This window comes from Phoenix dactylifera, chromosome 5 (assembly GCF_051530095.1).
Source record: "Phoenix dactylifera cultivar Ajwa chromosome 5, Ajwa_hap1_PhDact_Kaust_v1.1, whole genome shotgun sequence".
Classification (NCBI taxonomy): Eukaryota; Viridiplantae; Streptophyta; class Magnoliopsida; order Arecales; family Arecaceae; genus Phoenix; species Phoenix dactylifera.
In genome coordinates this window covers 22,337,419-22,355,106 of record NC_143194.1, presented here as the reverse complement: position 1 = coordinate 22,355,106, position 17,688 = coordinate 22,337,419, and the positions used below count along the sequence as shown (strand labels likewise).

Sequence of the window (17,688 nt, the reverse complement as noted above, 5' to 3'; positions counted from 1 at the left end):
GCCTCTTGCCGGAGAGGAGGCAGTGGTCCGGCCGGGGCGGGCGGCCTTGTGGCCATGCCGGTTGCCGGCTCAACCTGACCGGCGGCCCGGGGCTGCCCCCCGAGCCCTAGAGTAGCCGCAGCCGAGGCTGCGGTGCCCTGCAGGCGGCTCGGCCCGAGTGGTCATCGGGCCTGGCCTTGGGCCGCGGCCGTTCTCAGGCCGATCCGGGGTCTATAGGTCCGGCCCGTGACCCTTCTCCCTTCTGCCGGTCTTCTCCTCTCTGTCCCATAGTTGAAACAGAGGGGAGAATACCCCACAGAGGGTTTCTCCACTCCCTAAAATTTTATTAAAAGGGGCCACTTACCTGGATTTTTGCCAGTTACCGTTGGGCAGTTCTTCCCCCTGGTAGTCCCTCCTTCCTCTTGGAGCTTCAGGGCTCCTTCGCCTTCGGCTCCAGGGCTTCGGCTCTCTGTGTTCTAGGGGGTCTGTGATTTTAGGTTACCGGCAGAGGCTTATACAATTTGTTTGAGGGATGAGGCTTCCTCTGAGAGGTCCCATCCTCTCCTTTCCTCCTTGCTCCGGGACTGACAGCTGCTTCCCCCGGTCTCAGGCGCGCCGGAATCGGCTGCCAGTAGGGGGTTGAGGTGGCGGCTCCAGGTTTTGCATGGCTGGGGGGGGGGGGGCCTCGGTGAGGTCCCATCCCCCCTGCCCTCTTAGCTTCGGGAGCTTCCAGCTGCCCCCTCTTGCTCTGCCGTTGCGTCTGGCCTTGCCACGTGGGGCATGAGGTGACCCTTCCCTGTCGGCCAATTGTGGCCTTATCCTTTCTCTTCTCAGCATGAGGTGGCAACCTCTTCCCGGTTGCCACTCTGATGGTACTGCCCACAGTAAAAATTTGGGCCCAAACCCCTAACTGGGCCTATTTCTTATTGGGCCTAGTAGGTTGTGGGCCCGGACATTACAGAATGAACCGTGACATGCATTTCTAATTGAAATCCTTTTATAATCCTTTTCCAAGAAGATTTTTATATATTTTAAGGAGAAAATCAGTGGACGCCCACCTTACATTTCATTGAACAAGTCGAGTGCCCTTTAATCCCAAAGAAATGCGTGGTTAGGTAGCTAGCAACTCTTCTTTTCTTTTTTTTTCTGACGAAGGTAGCTAACAACTCATGTTGAATATCCCAAAAGAATATTAGACTGGTGGAGAAAGAAGACATTCAAATTTTGTTTTGTATTTGCGTTGCTTTCATGGTTATGATATTTAGCCCAAATTCTCATTGTAAACCATGACGATGTCCTCTTTGACACTTCCTTTGGTGCTTCAGCAAAGTCTTCCTTGGTCCTTCCACGTACAGATTATTGATTGCAAGATGAAGATATCGTTCAGGTGCTAATGGAAAAAAGAAATCATGGCTATCTGCCAAAATTTGAAGTATTTTCTGAGATACTCATTACTTTCTTTCAATTGTTGCCAATTGATTTTTTGCTGCTAAAATAAATATTAGATATTTTGCGGAAAAGATCACTTCATTTTCATATGGCAAAAATATACTTTATGTTTTTTTTTTTTTTTGTAAAAATACTCTGGCTTCAACTTTACTGGATAATTATGCTCCAATCTCTATTAAACATTTCATTTTAGTCGGGATGCTAATCTAATACAGATTGATTGCAATGCTAAATAATATTTTTATTTTAATGTCATGTGAATGTTTATTTTTTAAGAGTTCGAAGTTATTAAATTTTCTAGCTTTTTCTTTTTGCCTATGTTATTGTATCATTCCTGAATATCAAATTGGGGACATTAATTGTTGCTTTTGCAGCAATGGAACCTCATCCTAGACCCAACCAGAAAAAAACAGTCCAACTCTAGATTAAAGTAACCTGAACCAATTGCCAAAGCACTGATACAACTTGCACAGGGCAAAGATGCTCTTGCACACAAAGAAATTGTAAACATATTTAAAAATTTTGCTAAGCCCGGAAATGGGCATAGTTAGTTTCAACAAAATCTGATTGCTTGAACTACTCAATTTGCAAAACAATCCCTGTAAGATATTAACTAAAGCTACATAAAAATCAGATACTAAATATAGCAAATAAATTCATAACATATAAAAAATAAAAACAATAACAAGCTAAGCCATCATTATTAGAAAAAAGATAAAAAGAGAAGAATGGAAGAAATTACAAAGCCCATGCATTAGGAATATAAGTAGATTGCAATCTGTAGATGCATTAACTTCTAATAATCATGGTATTGAAATTGGCTTGCCAACGGTCACCCGAACAAATGTATCCAAGTAGCATATAGTGGATTTGCATTGAGAATAAATATTATGATATCATGATACATGACTATTTTAATCTTCTTTGGCTTGATAAAATATGAGGCATGCGCTGTTTCAATTGTTGGTTTTCATTTCAATTCAAAATTAGTCATTATCAAAACTCTTTTGTTTTAAAATAACAACCTTCGTTGGACTTTGAAAGTTCATAAAATATGAGCAACTTGGAGATCCATTGGAAACGGTGCAATCATAGCCCGGACTTCTAAGGTTTGGAAGAAACAAATTGAAAATTTTGTAATCTTACGTAGGCCTTGGAAATCTTCTTCATGCATCTCACTCGAGAGTTGAAGACTTCATGGCTGAATGTTACCGTTTGGCTTCTTTCAAATCAATCGCGACAATTGTGTCATCGCCCATATTTTAGTCAACTTAAAACATTTCTCCCTGGTCCTCTCACGTGAGTGATGCAATCTAAAGTTTAAAGATTCTTATTAAAGGTATCTACATTCGACACTAGGAAGAGCATTAGAGCTGGTAGAGAGCTGCCATTTCATTGCAATTATGATGAAATGATGTAGGCAGTCTGTCTTGAGAAAGATAGCTGAGAAATAGACGAAAAAAAGAGAGAGAAATATGAGAAAATAGCTTTAATGCGCATTATTTCAATGTTCATGATAGCAGAATTATGTTCTCCCCTCCACCATTAGCAGCAATATTTATGGCACTCCCATGTTTGTTATTGAAATCATTCTTGAGATTAGTACTGCTTGTTGATCACAAAAATTTATTTTAGGAACATCGTGTTGTGGCATTGCTCCTAGAAAAAGAAAATTGAGGAAAAGATAAATATAGTTGAAACAAAATTTATTAAATGATTTGACATCCATGATATGAATAAAAAAAATCAAAATTTGTAAATATTTTTCATCATCATATTGATAACTATAGCATGAGTAATCGTTGCGACTGTAAAACAAGATACATTTGTATTTTGTAATTTTTGAAATTTAATAAAATTTATGTAAGGAGGATTCTATTCTTCACCTCACAGTTGACAGGTACACTAATAAAGGGTAAGAAAATACATTAGTGCTTAAAATGGAGATTATATTAGGGAGTTGGTGTTGTATAATATAAAACAGGTTTACCGAATACTAAAATAATTTATAAACTCTGAGTTTTGGCATATATATGGAATCTACAAATTATCAGGACTTTTAAACTCAATAACAAATGATGCGATGTCTTTATTATTAATGAGTAGTTTAGGCATGTGAGCTGTACACATAATGTGAACTCTTAAATCATGAAAGGACAGGTGACACCTATCCGTGATGACATTAGGTTAAAACCCTTGGCAATACCCTTCTGCATGCTTATTTTTTTCAAAAAAGATCTCTAGTCCAGAGAAGAAAATATTATTTCAATTTATTATCGAGACTCAAACATTTAAACAACTAATTTGTTATTATGGCTTGTTATCCTACATCACCTATTTTAATGTTTGTTAGCTTGGCATGCACTTATCTGATTTTAACTAGCCTAATGATCAATTTAGTTTGGCAAGAATCATTGTAGCATATTTCCAAGCCTTTTTGTCTCTCTCTCTCTCTCTCTCTCTCTCTCTCTCTCTCTGCTAGTTTATTCATGAGTATTAAACAAGAGTAACAGTTACACTGGCGCTCCTAGACCAGAGGAAAGCCCACCGCAGGCAAAAGCTACAGTAAAATCTTAAAATTACCGTCGGGGCCGTAGGAAGAAAGGCCCACTGCCGCCCGCAAACAGTAAAATTACCGTGAAACAGTGAAACCTTCGCCATTCTCAAATCCCACTTCGGATAAAAACATCCGCTCGTCTCCAGCGCGGCGTCGTCTTCTTCCTTCCTTAATATCACTCTCTCTCTCTCTTCTTCTCCTTATCTAGTCTTCCGATCCACGTTAGGGAGGAAGAAGAGTCTCTCTTCTCTTCTAATCGTCTTGAACGGATTTTTTTTTAAAATTAATCGTCTTGAAGGGCCACCATCGCAGATTTTGGGTGGTGGGGGGTGAGCCACAAGGTCTGCGGAGGAGGATCAGCATGACTACATCGCAGATCTAAGGAGCCAATGCCAGATCTGGGGAGAAAGAGGGATTCCTTAAGCGACGCTAATTCCTTCCACCCCTTTCCAATCCTTCTCCCGAACCCTCGAATCCCCAGAACCTAACTCATGTTTCTTGATTCAGCCCTTTGGAGAAGCTGGTGCAGATCGAGTACGCTCTGACGGCCGTCGGATCCGGCCAAACATCTCTTGGAATCAAGGGTAATCTATAACTCTTTGGATGAATTCGCCCTTTGCTTTGATCACACTAATTGGTCTAGATAGGTTCTCTCTCTGTTGTTCTTCTTATTTTTATGGTCTTCTGATATAAAAATAGCTTTTTTTTAACATTTTTTTTGCCCCTTTCTGTCTGATGGTTTATATTAAAGTGAATATGAGTTGCTTGTTTTTAGGCGTCGAGGTTTCGTAAGTTCTCACCCAAGCAAACTGTCAAGAAACACAGTTTCTTGCCCCTCTCTGGATTGTCTCTTAATATAGGTTATAGATAGGCTATATTTTATTTATTTGTGTTAACCTTAGAAAACTTATTTCATATTTTTTTTGAATAAACCACTCAATGAATAAGAATTTTGTTTGAACAGCCAATGTTACAGCCCCTAGGACCCTTCTCTATTAAATCTAAAACCATCAAAACACTACCCAGAATTATTTTTAGTAAAATTTTAAAATATTTTATACTTATTAAATTTTTTCATCATTAAAAAAAAATGCCTTCCTTAGCAAGTTCGCCTTAGGCCCCCAAATGTATTGGGCCGCCCCTGAATAAATGTACAACCAAGCCAAGGCAGGTTAGAGTAAGATTAGGAGATGATCTACATCCCACAATAAATTGTTCAACTATAAACTAGTACATAACCAGCACAATCACCCATATATATCTTGGCACAAATCAAATATTTTGCTTTGCTGCAAAAATTAATTTTTATACACACCAATATTTTTAGAACCGACTCCATGCTTGGTTTAAATTAAACATAACTAAGTGCATCACATGATTTTGAAAGATTGCTAGCTAGATAGCTAATTCAAAAGTAGGTGTGCACATTGTGGAAATTAGAGAACTGCGACATTAGAAAATAAATATCTATCCATCCATCTATCTATCCATACATACACACACACACACACATATATATATATATATATACACATATATATATATGTATACATACACATATACATATATATATGTATACATACACATATACACATATATATGTATACATACACATATACACATATATATGGATACATACACATATACACATATATATGCATGTATACACATATACACATATATATGCATGTATACACATATACACATATATATGCATGTATACACATATATATCTATCTATCCATACATGTACACATATATATCTATGCATGTATGCATGTATACATATGTATGTATGCATGTATGCATGTATACATATGTACATATGTATAGATATGTATGTATATATGTATATATGTATATATGTATATATGTATAGATATGGATGTACATGCATGTATGCATGTGTGTGTGTGTGTGTGTGTGTATATATATATATATATATATATATATATATATATATATATATATATATATGTATGTATGTATGTATGTATGTATAATTTAACACAATTACGCAAGCGGTCTCATTGAGGGTGGGGAAAAAAGTTGTAACAAACTAGAGGGATCATTGTTAATCTAATTCGGGACACATGCAGTGCTCTGTGGCTTCTGCCTTTGGTATCCGGTAGGACTCATCTTTAGCTGATCTCAATGATGATGCGTCACACCGGATTTTGGCAGCACACGGATTCTTCTGGTCTCGCAGGCGTCACGTCTATGTGGGTCCCCCTCATCCCATGTACCGGACACAGATCAATTGCAGCCACCCAATTGATTAACGGTCGATCACAGCCCCCCTCTCCAACGTTTCCCAAGAGACACAACACCAAATAAAATTTTACGAGGGAGCCGCACCAAACTCGGTCAAAAAGGCGTGCTTTCAAGTCAAGGCACCTCCTTTTCATGGGGTCCTTTATTTTAATGAAGGATTATAAAATCCACGGGAACCCAAAAACTACAGCCTTCGTCACGTGCCTTTCCACATCGCCTAGACGTTGTCGCCATCCGACGTCTCCAAAACGCATCCTTTTGACGGTCTCCCTCTACGCTTGTCCTCTCCCCAACCTCTCACTTTAACTATTTGCACGTGTTCTTGCCCTTCCTCGCAACCTTATCCGGTGCCTTAGATGACCGCCACGTGTCATGCACGGAGACGATAAATAATATTCTTGCTCCAAATAACAACATATCCACATAAAAAAAAAATATACAGTTCCACAAAATTTTGCTGAGATATTACATGATTCACAACCTATTTAATGTTTCTTTGGTACTTGAAATTCCCAACAAAGGATGTATCTTGCCAAGGCTTAGGCCTAGTATATGGTCGGCGACTCCAAAAACATTTTTTAAATCGGAGAAAATGAGCTTTCGCTCTGGGATATGTTGCAATTTTAATTTTTTTTGAATGCCTCCGTACTAAATATATATAAAGTAAAAAAATAAAAAAAAAAACTTAGTCGTAGAGACCGGTGCCCTTCCGTTATTCATTGGGACCAAAAGTTTTTCTTCTCAAAAATACTAGTCTCTATGGATATCGGCGAGGATATTTTTTTAAAAAAAAAATTGGCGGTAAAGGAGTACTTTCCTTTTGTAGAGTATAAAATTGCCTATATAGTAGATACCTCATCCATTCCGGGAAAAAATTATTTCTAATAATTTTAAAAAATATATTTCTAATATTTCTATAACAAACTTGCATTGAATGCTCCACATTGCATGTGCTAACATTGTGTTTGACATCAATGACATCATATAATAAGTTTTTAAGAGAAAATGAGGGAGAAGCCAGCAACGGCAGTGTATAATAATTATATTCACAGTCATTAGCAAGTAAATAGTTTAACATTAACAATCCTAAATATGAATGATATTTCTAGCTTATTATACTCATTACTCAATAGCAAGCAAGACGATTACAGGACAAAAATAAGCAGTCCTTGTAGAACAAGTTTATTCAACAAACATGTAACGCCTCCTCCCAGATAAAAATGCAAATACCGAGCACATACTCTCTGTTACGTCAATAGTCACTCACTACACAACAATTCCATGTAATTAACTCTTACAAGAGACGCCAACAACCCCCCAAGCTCGGTCCTCTCACACCATTCGCCAACCCATCAGCACTCTCGAAACCTTCTACTCTTCCTCTCCCGTCTCATCACAACCAGCGGGGCTGAGCTCTATAAAACTCACAGCCAACCCCCCGCAGACAGCTGTTATATATGTATATTTTTTGCTAGGATCCCCCCAAGAAAGAAAGGGAGGAGAGTTTGTTGTTGGATTATAATCCTACCCTCTCTATCACTCTGATCTCCTTAACATAGATTTCCTCTCTTTATAGGCAGGATTCAGAGGTCCCCAGGTATCATGGAAAAAAGCTGTCATTCCTCCACCACCATCCCCAATCCCACCGCCGCCGCCGCCGCCAATACCAGCAGCTCTCTTAGCACCACCACCTCCTCCTCTTCCTCCTCCTCCACCACCACCACTAGCTCTCACATCCAAACCTCCCTCAAGTCCCTCAACAAGGCCTCTTATAAGATCTCTAAGCCACTCACCAAAAATCCAAACCCTAACTCCGCCCGCCCCTCCCCGCCGCCCGCCGCGATAAATAGCGGCGGCGCTCCGCCCCAGCAGTCGCAGCCCCCCGTCTACAACATCGACAAGAACGACTTCCGCGACGTCGTCCAGAAGCTCACCGGATCCCCCGTCCACCACCACCCCCGCCCGGCGGCGCCTCCTCCTCCTCCTCCCCCTCCCGCCGCCGCTCCTGCCGCCACCTCCCGCCTCCATCGCATCCGTCCGCCGCCCCTCGCCCATCTAGCACCCCAGCACTCTCCACTTACCCCCGCGCCCCCGCCGCCGGCCGCCTCCGCTGCCGACGTCTGGACGAGGCCCCCCCTCTCCCCGCTCCCCCCCTTCCCCACCGTCAGCGCCGCCGCGGAGTCGCCCATCTCCGCCTACATGCGCCGCCTCCACAGCGGCGGGGGCGGGCAGCCGCCGCTGGTGCCCTCGCCGACGGCGGCGGCGGCGGCGATGCTGCTCCCCCCGCCGACTTCGCCGTTAGGGTTCGGGTGCCTGCCGTCTCCCCGGTCAGCGTACCAGATGATGCTCTCGCCGGGCATGGTGTTCCCGACCTCGCCAGGAGTGCCCTTGCCGAGCCCGAGGTTGGGGGATCCGTGAAGGGAGGGCTCCGATGCTTCCTTTCTCTGGATCAGCCTGCTCTCCAGCTCAGAAGGTAAGCCCCTTCTCTGCCGCAGATCTGCTAGGGTTTATCTTTGATATCCTTCCATGCGTTCGTTATTTTAAATTCCTGAAAATATGTACTCTTAAAGTTTAATCAGCATTTTTGAAGTCATCAGGAGAGATCTGATGCTGGTGAAAGTGGAAAAAAATATGTTCATCTTTGTAAATGGATGATGTGGACGTAGAACCCTTTCAAAAATGTTGTTGTTTGGTGCTTGAAAAGAATGATACCTTTGGTTAGACATCCATATACATATTTTTTGTAAAATGACGGTGGTATGGTGTTGAATTGTATTGTACTTTGGTCTGTTTATGAAGAAGTTAGTGTGCAACAAGTTTTCTTATGGTGAAATGGTTTTGATGCTCCTATTTAGCCCTCTTTTGAGGTGAAATAAGAGATTGGATAAGAAAAGGTCAAATTGTTTCTCGTTTCCGTCATCCATGAAATCAAATAGCTCGGTATAATAAGCTGGCCTTGTCTTGTGCTTTCTCATAGTTCCGTTCTTTGTTTGTATAATTTGGAATAAGCCTGCCTTGATCTGCTGCCTGTCCACTAGAGAGTGACTTTTGGAGTTAAAATCACTATTTTTGAGCTGCCTGGGAAACTAGCACGGGACAGCCACCTAAAGGTTACAATCTGGCAATGGAGTTATCTTGAATTGGATGGTCGATCAATTAGTTCTTCCTTAGTATGCACCAAATGGATTGTTAATTTTGATGATCGTAAAGAAAATTCTGAAACATCACTTGAGCGTAAAAGCGTGCATGCATACTTTGCTTTGGGGATGAGATTGGGCATTGTTTATGGTATCTAACCACATAGGGGTAAGATTATTGTATTGCCCTTTTATGTAATTCCCCAAAATAAAATTTAAATTTTGGAGCGGATGAATGGAGAATGATGAGACTGAGCCTTGATGATTTTTTTTTTTTGGTCCTTATAATGCCAATGCCGGTTTGTCCTTGAGACTGAACCCCGTAACATGATGTGTATAAAATTATGCTAGGTTTGCACCTACCTAGCATGGCCCAAATCTAGGTTATTTTGGTTTTGATATGCCATTTAAACCTAAACGCAACCCATTTATTGGATGTGGCTGTGTCACCTTGGAAGTTGGATCTAATCTTGATGGAATTAACTCAAACTTATGATTGTTTTTTCATCAACTTCAAAGTTGGTCTTCTTGGGGTTATTGGGTTCAGTTTGCAAGAGACTGCCCAGTTAGGTTGGGAAATCAGGCCTAGGTTTGGGATCCAAAACTAACTCGTAAATTCGGATATCTGGACCATAGTATTATTGAGTTGGGTTTAAGCTGAATTTAGGCCTATTTAACCCACTGAGATTTTATTTATCATACACCTCGAATGTCAGTCTTGTCGTTTTGCATCTAAGATGCAATACATGAGCCTGGTTTCTCTTTGCTATTGGATTGGGTTGCTTTTGCTTTAATCAACTAATTGTTCAATCTCGTTTACCTATAATCCATCTATTTTTTGACTTCAGCCTCTGAAACAATCCTTAGCAGCTTGATGAGTGCAAGAGCAAAGAAATGATGCCTAAGAAATAAAAAAGCATGAGCACTTAAAAAGATGTTATATAACACAGTAATAAAATATTTATAATCTTTTACAGATAGTGCTAGAAATGGGCTCGGGCCAACTTGAGGTCCATCAGGCTGGGCCGGGGTTTGGGCCAGACCCGAAAAAGTTCAGACCTGGTTTGGGCTTACATGTAGAGCCCATTTGTTTGTCGGGCCGAGCTCAAGTATATCATTGGCCCTGTTCAAGCCCGAGCGCAAATAAAGCTTGAAACGGAGTCTGAATTTAGGCCCGAATTCAAGCCTGAATGAATTTATTTTTGTATGTTGTTATTTGGAGGAATAACGAGAAAGTAAAGGACAAAGTAAAATGGGTTTAGCTGAAAATAATGTATCATGTATCATTTAGAGAAAGCCCAATTTTTAGCTAGCTCATTTTCTTGTGAAGCAGTATTATGAAATATTAAATTTCAATCAGGTTCGTGCCAGACTTATTATTGTCCCAAATAGCTAATTTGGGCCAGCCCAATTAGGTTTGGGTCAGGCTCGAGCTTCGATTATTGAAAAAATTTTGGTTCTAAGTTCAGCCCGAAACCCAAAAAAAAGTTTCAGGCTGGGTTTGGGTGGGGACATTGCTTCGCCGAGCCAAGCCCACTTCCAGCCCTATTTACGGTTGGATTTGGTTCCTGCATTTCAAAACACGTGATGATGTACTACAGCAACATTCTAGGAGGCAACTAGCATGCAAGTGTTTAAAGTTCCAAGAGAAATTGATCTGAAACTGCCTGAGTTTTTTCAGTAGTTTCATCGGTATAGGTTCAGTTTTGATTAGCTTACATCCTTCAATCAAAATGACCAAATTCAGTATAAAATTTAATATATACCAAAAGAAAACTTTTTATTTCAACATGAATACATATCATGTATAGTGATCTGCCCAAATGGCAAATGGTATGTAATATATTTTCTCTAAATTTATGATCTTCTACTCCTCTTCTTTCAATTTTTATATCTTATTGTTTCTCTTATTTTTAGTATTTCATAACAATGTTTACATTCTGTTAGATCACTGAAGATATGTAACACACCCAAAGATTTCAACCAACACAATCGACCGTAAAATGGTACCAAATTGCTTTTTTTGGGGTGATTTTTTGATGACTTTTATTTTCTCATTTTCCCTATTATATTTGGCTATCTGAAATCAAACATCAAATAGAAATTGCTGAAGCCAAAACTAATTTTGCCCCACCAGAATCACAAGTGAAGCCGAGTTTGTAAATCTTGGGTTAAAGTATATTATGTTAAATTATAGTACATATACGTGCATATATCCATACATGCATATGTATGCCTAAATGCGTATATATACTTAGACATACATATATACATGCGAACATATGTAAGGGCTTGAACACTTTCGAGGGGGGAAAAAGAACAGGGTAATCTATGGATATGCTTATGCATTTATTTGGAGAACCATTTAATTGCAGCATGATAATATTTTCCTGCAAATTCCGCAACATCATTCATTGATCTTCTCAAGTTAAAGCGCAATAATTCATCTAAAATAATGAAACAAGCCATATTACAGGTAATTTGATACCAAATTAGTTATAAAAAGAAAAACACCAACTAATAGTTTGTGAAACTTATGATTTGTAATTAGGTTAAAGTGTTTGGCAACCGACAATAGTGCGAGGGTTATTGCCTAATTGTTCTGCTCTCCTTTCATCGGCTTCATCTTATACTCAACCCACCCTGAAGGATAGCCCACAGCTCTCCAACTTAAGGGCCAAGTAGGCTCGGGTAGGTCAGTCAAGCATGATATATGGCATCAAGAGTACCAGATACTGATACGAAACTACATGTTGGCTGAATTGAAACAATGCTTGCATCTACAAGTTGCTTCTGTTTTGCAGTTGAGCCTCCTTTCCACAGCCTTTGCTTGCAGGCGGTGCTGCTGCTCTTTTACTTTTTTCGCATGTTTAGCTTCTTGCTGTCCACTTTGTATTTTTTTTACCAAATTCTTCGGCATATAGTTTTGCATTGTAAATATTGAATCAAACTATCAGTTTACTTCGACTGTTTTACAGCTGCCTCAGGGTTTCCTTTAGAGGTTGGATCAAAATCATAATAACCTGATCAAGTGGCCTTCATCCCTGCCGTGGTATGCTCTGTTACCGAGATTGCAAACCTTGATCTCTACTCATTATTTCTTTGGATAAACCTCATGCTTTCTGTAACTTTTTAGGATACCTGGCTTGGCACGCTTGCTAATGGATATGTTTTGCCATCAACATCATAACCTTCATGGTTTCTCTTTTCGCAGCCACTTTGTTGCTTCCTGTCCCTCTAACATCATTTTGCTTTAAGCATCATGTCAGTCATATTCTGCAACTGAGTTGCTGACCACTGGGTGACCGATCTATCTCAAACCTCTTTTGTTATATTAATCTCTTAAGGTCCTCCCTGTTCCATTGTTGGACCCACTGTTCACATTAGGTTGATTAGTGTACCAGGCGGGAGACGTTATGGGTTTTGATCCAGGTATAATCCACATAGAGGATGGACATTTTCTTAATCTACTATAATTTGTATGCATTATTTTTCGTTTTTATCTAATTGTTTTATGATGGAGACGTGGTTCATATGCATACACTGTTTTGTAATATCCTAATCTACCTGGGTCATATCCGACTGTATCTAGTTTTCATAGATTTATCCATATCAGACTTAGACGGCCCTTTGGCCTCTTCGGTTGCTTATTGAGGTTAATTCCATCTTAATTCTGCAAACAGGGTTTTTTAGCCATATCTCCGAGGTACATAGAAACAGGTATTTATCTGAATTTTGAGGTTGGACCCTTCCATAATTTGTTTTACTGGCAAAAAACATCTGCTGCTCTGATTGATGCAAGAGGTTATCCAAGAAAGTTCTTTTAATGGATGGTTCAGGGGAGCTTTGCCCATGGTTTTGTTGCTGCAATAGCATTTGAGGTATATGCTGGAATACCTTAGGCTGTATGCTGGATTACCTAATGCCGGAGTGTTGACGGTCCCACAGCTAAAACAAAGTTGGCCTTATGATTCTTTGAGCTGCTATGCAGCTGAAGTGATCTCGCCCAAGCTAGAACTCAATTAGATGTTCCCCATTCAATCTTCATGGAGCCTGCGAATGATGGAATCGTTCCTTCGGGGGAAAGGAATTGTTATGGCCGATAAGCCTTAGGATTGGGCGGCCAGATACATTTCTATATCAATTGTTTCATCAAAGAATGCCATATCGGTTGATACCAGTACATACCGATCATACCATACCATATAGGTACTAAATTGGTACGGCATATGTATTGGACATATCAATATGGTAACATATTGGTATCGATACGAAGTCTGGTATTAAGATGGGTTATTTTGGTTTTTCATTAGTAAAAATCTAATTTGATTTAATCATGCTGATCTCATTAATATTTTAGGTAGAGATTTTTGTTGCCGGTTGTCCAACTCAGTTTTCACATTTTGCAAACTCAGCCATTTCATCAAGCGAGTTTTAGAATCAGAATGACCATATTCTCTATCATATTTAGTTCATGATTAAAATCAGAATGGCCATATTCTCTATCATATTTGGTTCATGATTAAAATTAGAATCGTAATGAAATTTGAATACTAGGAAAGAATCAGAATTGAGTTTTGGAGGGATTGAGCATTCTTATTTTTTCTAGAATTAGAATGGGAATGGAGTTTTTTCTAACCAAATGGCTGTAATGGGAATCATTTATTCCAATTTCTATTTCTATTACCATTTTAATGCTCTAGAATGTTGCAAGATTTATAGAATAAGGGTCTAATAATTGTATTAAAATATTCCTCTTTTCCTTAATTATTTATTACCACCACAGTAAATTAAAAAAAAAATTGTATCGAGATATTTACTAACTTTTAGACATAGGAAATTATATTATTACCAGAAATACTAGCGGCTCTATCCAGAAGATGTGGATGCAGATAAAGGTATTTTCTATACAACTTTATGATGATGATGATGAGAGGGTCTTCTTAATAGAAGAGATATTTGATGGTACATTATAAATTATTAAAATATATAAATCATGCTACTTAAAATATATAATTCCATTGCCCCTGACCTTTAGGGGGTCCACCAGTGCGGTCATCATTTAAAGCTGAGTGGATGAAACACGATCTTATCAAATCTGTGGGCCTGAAATCAAGCGGCAAAAGCCACCTTCTAGACAAAAATATTATACTGCAAAATCTCTGTGATGGATGGTCCCGATAAGCATGCCGATTTGTAATTTTGTGATACTTTTTTAACTTTTTTCTAATTTTTTATTTTTTATTTTTTTTTAAACAACAGGGATCTATACAGTACTTAGCATATGAGATCAGAAAGAAGTACAGAGTACAAGAACGAAAAGACAGAAGTGTGGTTCTCCAAAATAAAATTTTTAAAATGATGGGCTTAATTTTTTTCAAAAAAATCTTTTAAGTAATATATATATATATATTTATTTATATAAAAGGAAGTTTTCTCTTTTAGTTTGATAGGAAGAATGCTATGTTATTGAGAACTAGTGGTGAATATGAAGTGCAAATTTAGTGGGCCCTGCAAGAGGGGTGAAATCTGATGCGAAGTGTGATGATTGTTCAAGGTGTGAGGAAGCGGATCCTGCGGTAGCTGCCTCACGCTGAGTACATCCACCACCACTAGATTGGATTGGCATTTATATAGTTGCTTCAATCCATGATAGGCAAGTTCATTGCTGATATGGGTATCATGATGGTGAACCCTTTCAGCGTTCAAGAATCAATGGTGTCGTTGGTTGAGTTATTGGTTGTCAAGAATGGATTCTTGCGTTTCTCTTTGAAAAAAAATAAATAAAAAGATTATTCTGGACCAAGATACAAGGTATCCACACAAACATCAAAGAGTGAATTAGGGCTTATTGTATTAGTCCAAATACTATATGCTGACGCTTCCCCAAATATCTGGACCTAGGTCATTATAAAGTGGGTGGATTGCTCTCTCACACGCATGCAGAGTATGGATGGAAACCTGCACCATAATCACTGAGAAGTTTCTTAATAACAATAAACGTTGAGTGACCAAATGGCTGGTGAATGTCGCTCATGAAAGCCAGCAATGACGTGTTGCAGATAGGGCAAGATGATTCCCTTCAATTATCTAAGTTGCGGCTAGGTCACACATCTCCATCTAGTAGTAAAAGATTCTAGCTTTAATTATTATTGAATGGTGCATTCTTAAAAATATTAACACATCTAATTATAGTACATTAGGTTATTTTTTAAAACTAGTCTAAATTTTTGGGTTAACAAAAAAGATAAAAAAAAGAATGCAATGATAAAATAAAGCAAAGAAGATTACCAAGTAGATTGGATAGGCTACCATTTTGTAGAGGTAAGCTTAAAAAGACTATATCCTGTACGGCATACACCACATTGTTGTGCATGCGTACAATATATCGTCGATCACCACCATTCGTTTCTGTAGGCCTCATTTGTTATGGGTTATCTTGGTGCATCATCGCAACATGAACGGCTATCATTGGCAGCAACAAACGGGCGACGTGCCATTGTAGGATAAAGGCTACCGTAAAGAAAAACTTAATCATTTTTTTTTTGTTATAACGGCAGCTCACACGTCACACATGTAGTATAGAGGAACTTAATCGTTTCGCAATTCGAAAATTGAGTTCGATACCCAGTCAATTTGGAATCAAATGAATAAATCCACGGTGACTACCAACCAAGCATTCTGATTCTAGCCTGGAGTGATTTGACATGAAGCAGAACGCCCGCTGCCCCATTTCGACGTGTCACGCTGGATGCTATGTAGTCAAATAGTTCGACGGCCTTTTCCTAGCTTATAGCGGTGGGTTGAGTCCGTGGGCTTGTAAATATTTTGGTTACTTCTTCATTCATTTTACTTTGTTTGTCAAGTTTTTTGACTTGCTAGACTTATAAAACAAGTTTAATCAAAAAGCAAGAAAATAAATATTCCTTTTATAAAACTCATTCATTTTAGAATTTCTAACTTCTTGTTGTAAAACCTAACAATCGAAAAGGCCAATGAATTTATTTTCTAGGTGCAACTCTGGTTTTATTAGACATAAAGTAGATTTGCAGTGCCCTAAAGTCCGAGAGATATAGAGGAGGTCACCAGTCCTACTACCCGATTTGGTGGTTTCGGCGCAGGACCTGACTTGCATGCTGATAGATTCCATGAGGAGCCTTTGGTCTACTGAGGCAGAGATTCTGATGGCATACTTGTCCTACTACATTTGATTGGATAGGAACGCCGGCCTGTTTGAGGGGAGGAGGATTTCTCCGAAGATGGTGGTGGATAGAGCGGCGATACATGCGAGGGAGGTTATTGCGTCTGCTATTGTGTTTTCTTCTGAAATGGCTAGGGACACCTGAGGTACTCTTCATCCTGTTTCGGCGCCCCGGTTTGCCCTTGTTTCTTGGGTACCCCCATCCTTTGGTTATCTCAAAATAAACTTCGATGGCAATAAGTCAATGGATGGTGTGACTGGAGGGGTTGGTTTTGTGATCAGAACAATCTTAGTAGGATGATAGCAGCAGGAGGACGGCGCACGCCAGGGCTTACAGTAGTCGGGGCTAAGCTACGAGCAGTCTGGGAGGGTATATCCTATGCGAGATTGGTACTTGGTGCCAAGCGGGTGTACTTCGAGGGAGACTCATCTATGGTAATCGATTGGCTCCAGGGGCAGATAGGTATGGTGATGATCATTCCCTTATCCGGGAGACTCGCAGGATGGCTCGGATGATGAGCGATTTTCAAGCAGCACACGCGTTTAGGGAGGCGAACAGGGCAACAGACTGGGTCGCCTCCTTTGTCGTCCGGCACTCTGGAGATTTTCTCTGAATGCTACTTTAGATGTTCCTCCTCCTTTATATTTCTTACTTTTTCGTGATTTGGTAAGATGTACTCACGTTAGAGTTATATGATATGAGTAGCCACTTTTATTCAAAAAAAAACAAAAAAAAAAGAAAAAAAGAAGAGAGAGATAAAGTAGATTCTTCACCAACAATAATTTGGACTTGAAGGAGATCTTATTAGAGAGTTTTCTTTTCCATTTTTTTCTCTTTTTTTTTCTTTTTCCTGTGTATACGGAGGACATTGATGAGAAATGAGCTTGAACGAAGGATCTCTAATTTAAATATCTCTTTTAAATTCCACTATCCCAAACTTGCTTAGTGGAAGTACATACAAAATCATTCGTTGATAAGAAGAGTAATCAAAAATCAAAATTATTATGTTTCTGACCATGTTTTTTTTTTTTTTGATAATAAAGGATGCTAGTAAAGCAGCCATCGTAATTACAGAAGAAGGAGGAAAGAG

At 39.4% G+C, this 17,688-nt stretch overlaps 1 protein-coding gene across 6 annotated transcripts; it reads left to right on the top strand.

Moving 5' to 3' along the window:
• Nucleotides 1-4,080: 4,080 nt before the first annotated feature.
• LOC108511678 (VQ motif-containing protein) lies at nt 4,081-15,514 on the top strand. Of its 6 annotated transcripts, none has more exons than XM_088721866.2 (2): nt 4,081-4,569; nt 7,840-9,084. In XM_088721866.2, the coding sequence occupies exon 2, from the start codon at nt 7,862-7,864 to the stop codon at nt 8,675-8,677; it is 816 nt and encodes a 271-aa protein (XP_088577992.1). In that variant the 5' UTR covers nt 4,081-4,569; nt 7,840-7,861; the 3' UTR covers nt 8,678-9,084. The 6 variants fall into 6 exon arrangements, 2 of the variants coding, with proteins under 2 accessions (XP_088577992.1, XP_038972714.2); XM_039116786.3 differs by having other exon boundaries at nt 4,082-4,569; nt 7,836-9,084; XR_015987122.2 differs by lacking the exon at nt 4,081-4,569 and adding an exon at nt 14,659-15,514 and having other exon boundaries at nt 6,016-8,732.
• Nucleotides 15,515-17,688: the final 2,174 nt, after the last annotated feature.

Coding starts and splice junctions, on each gene's coding strand:
- LOC108511678 (XM_088721866.2), top strand. CDS start 7,862: ATGGAAAAAAGCTGTCATTCCTCCACCACCATCCCCAATCCCACCGCC.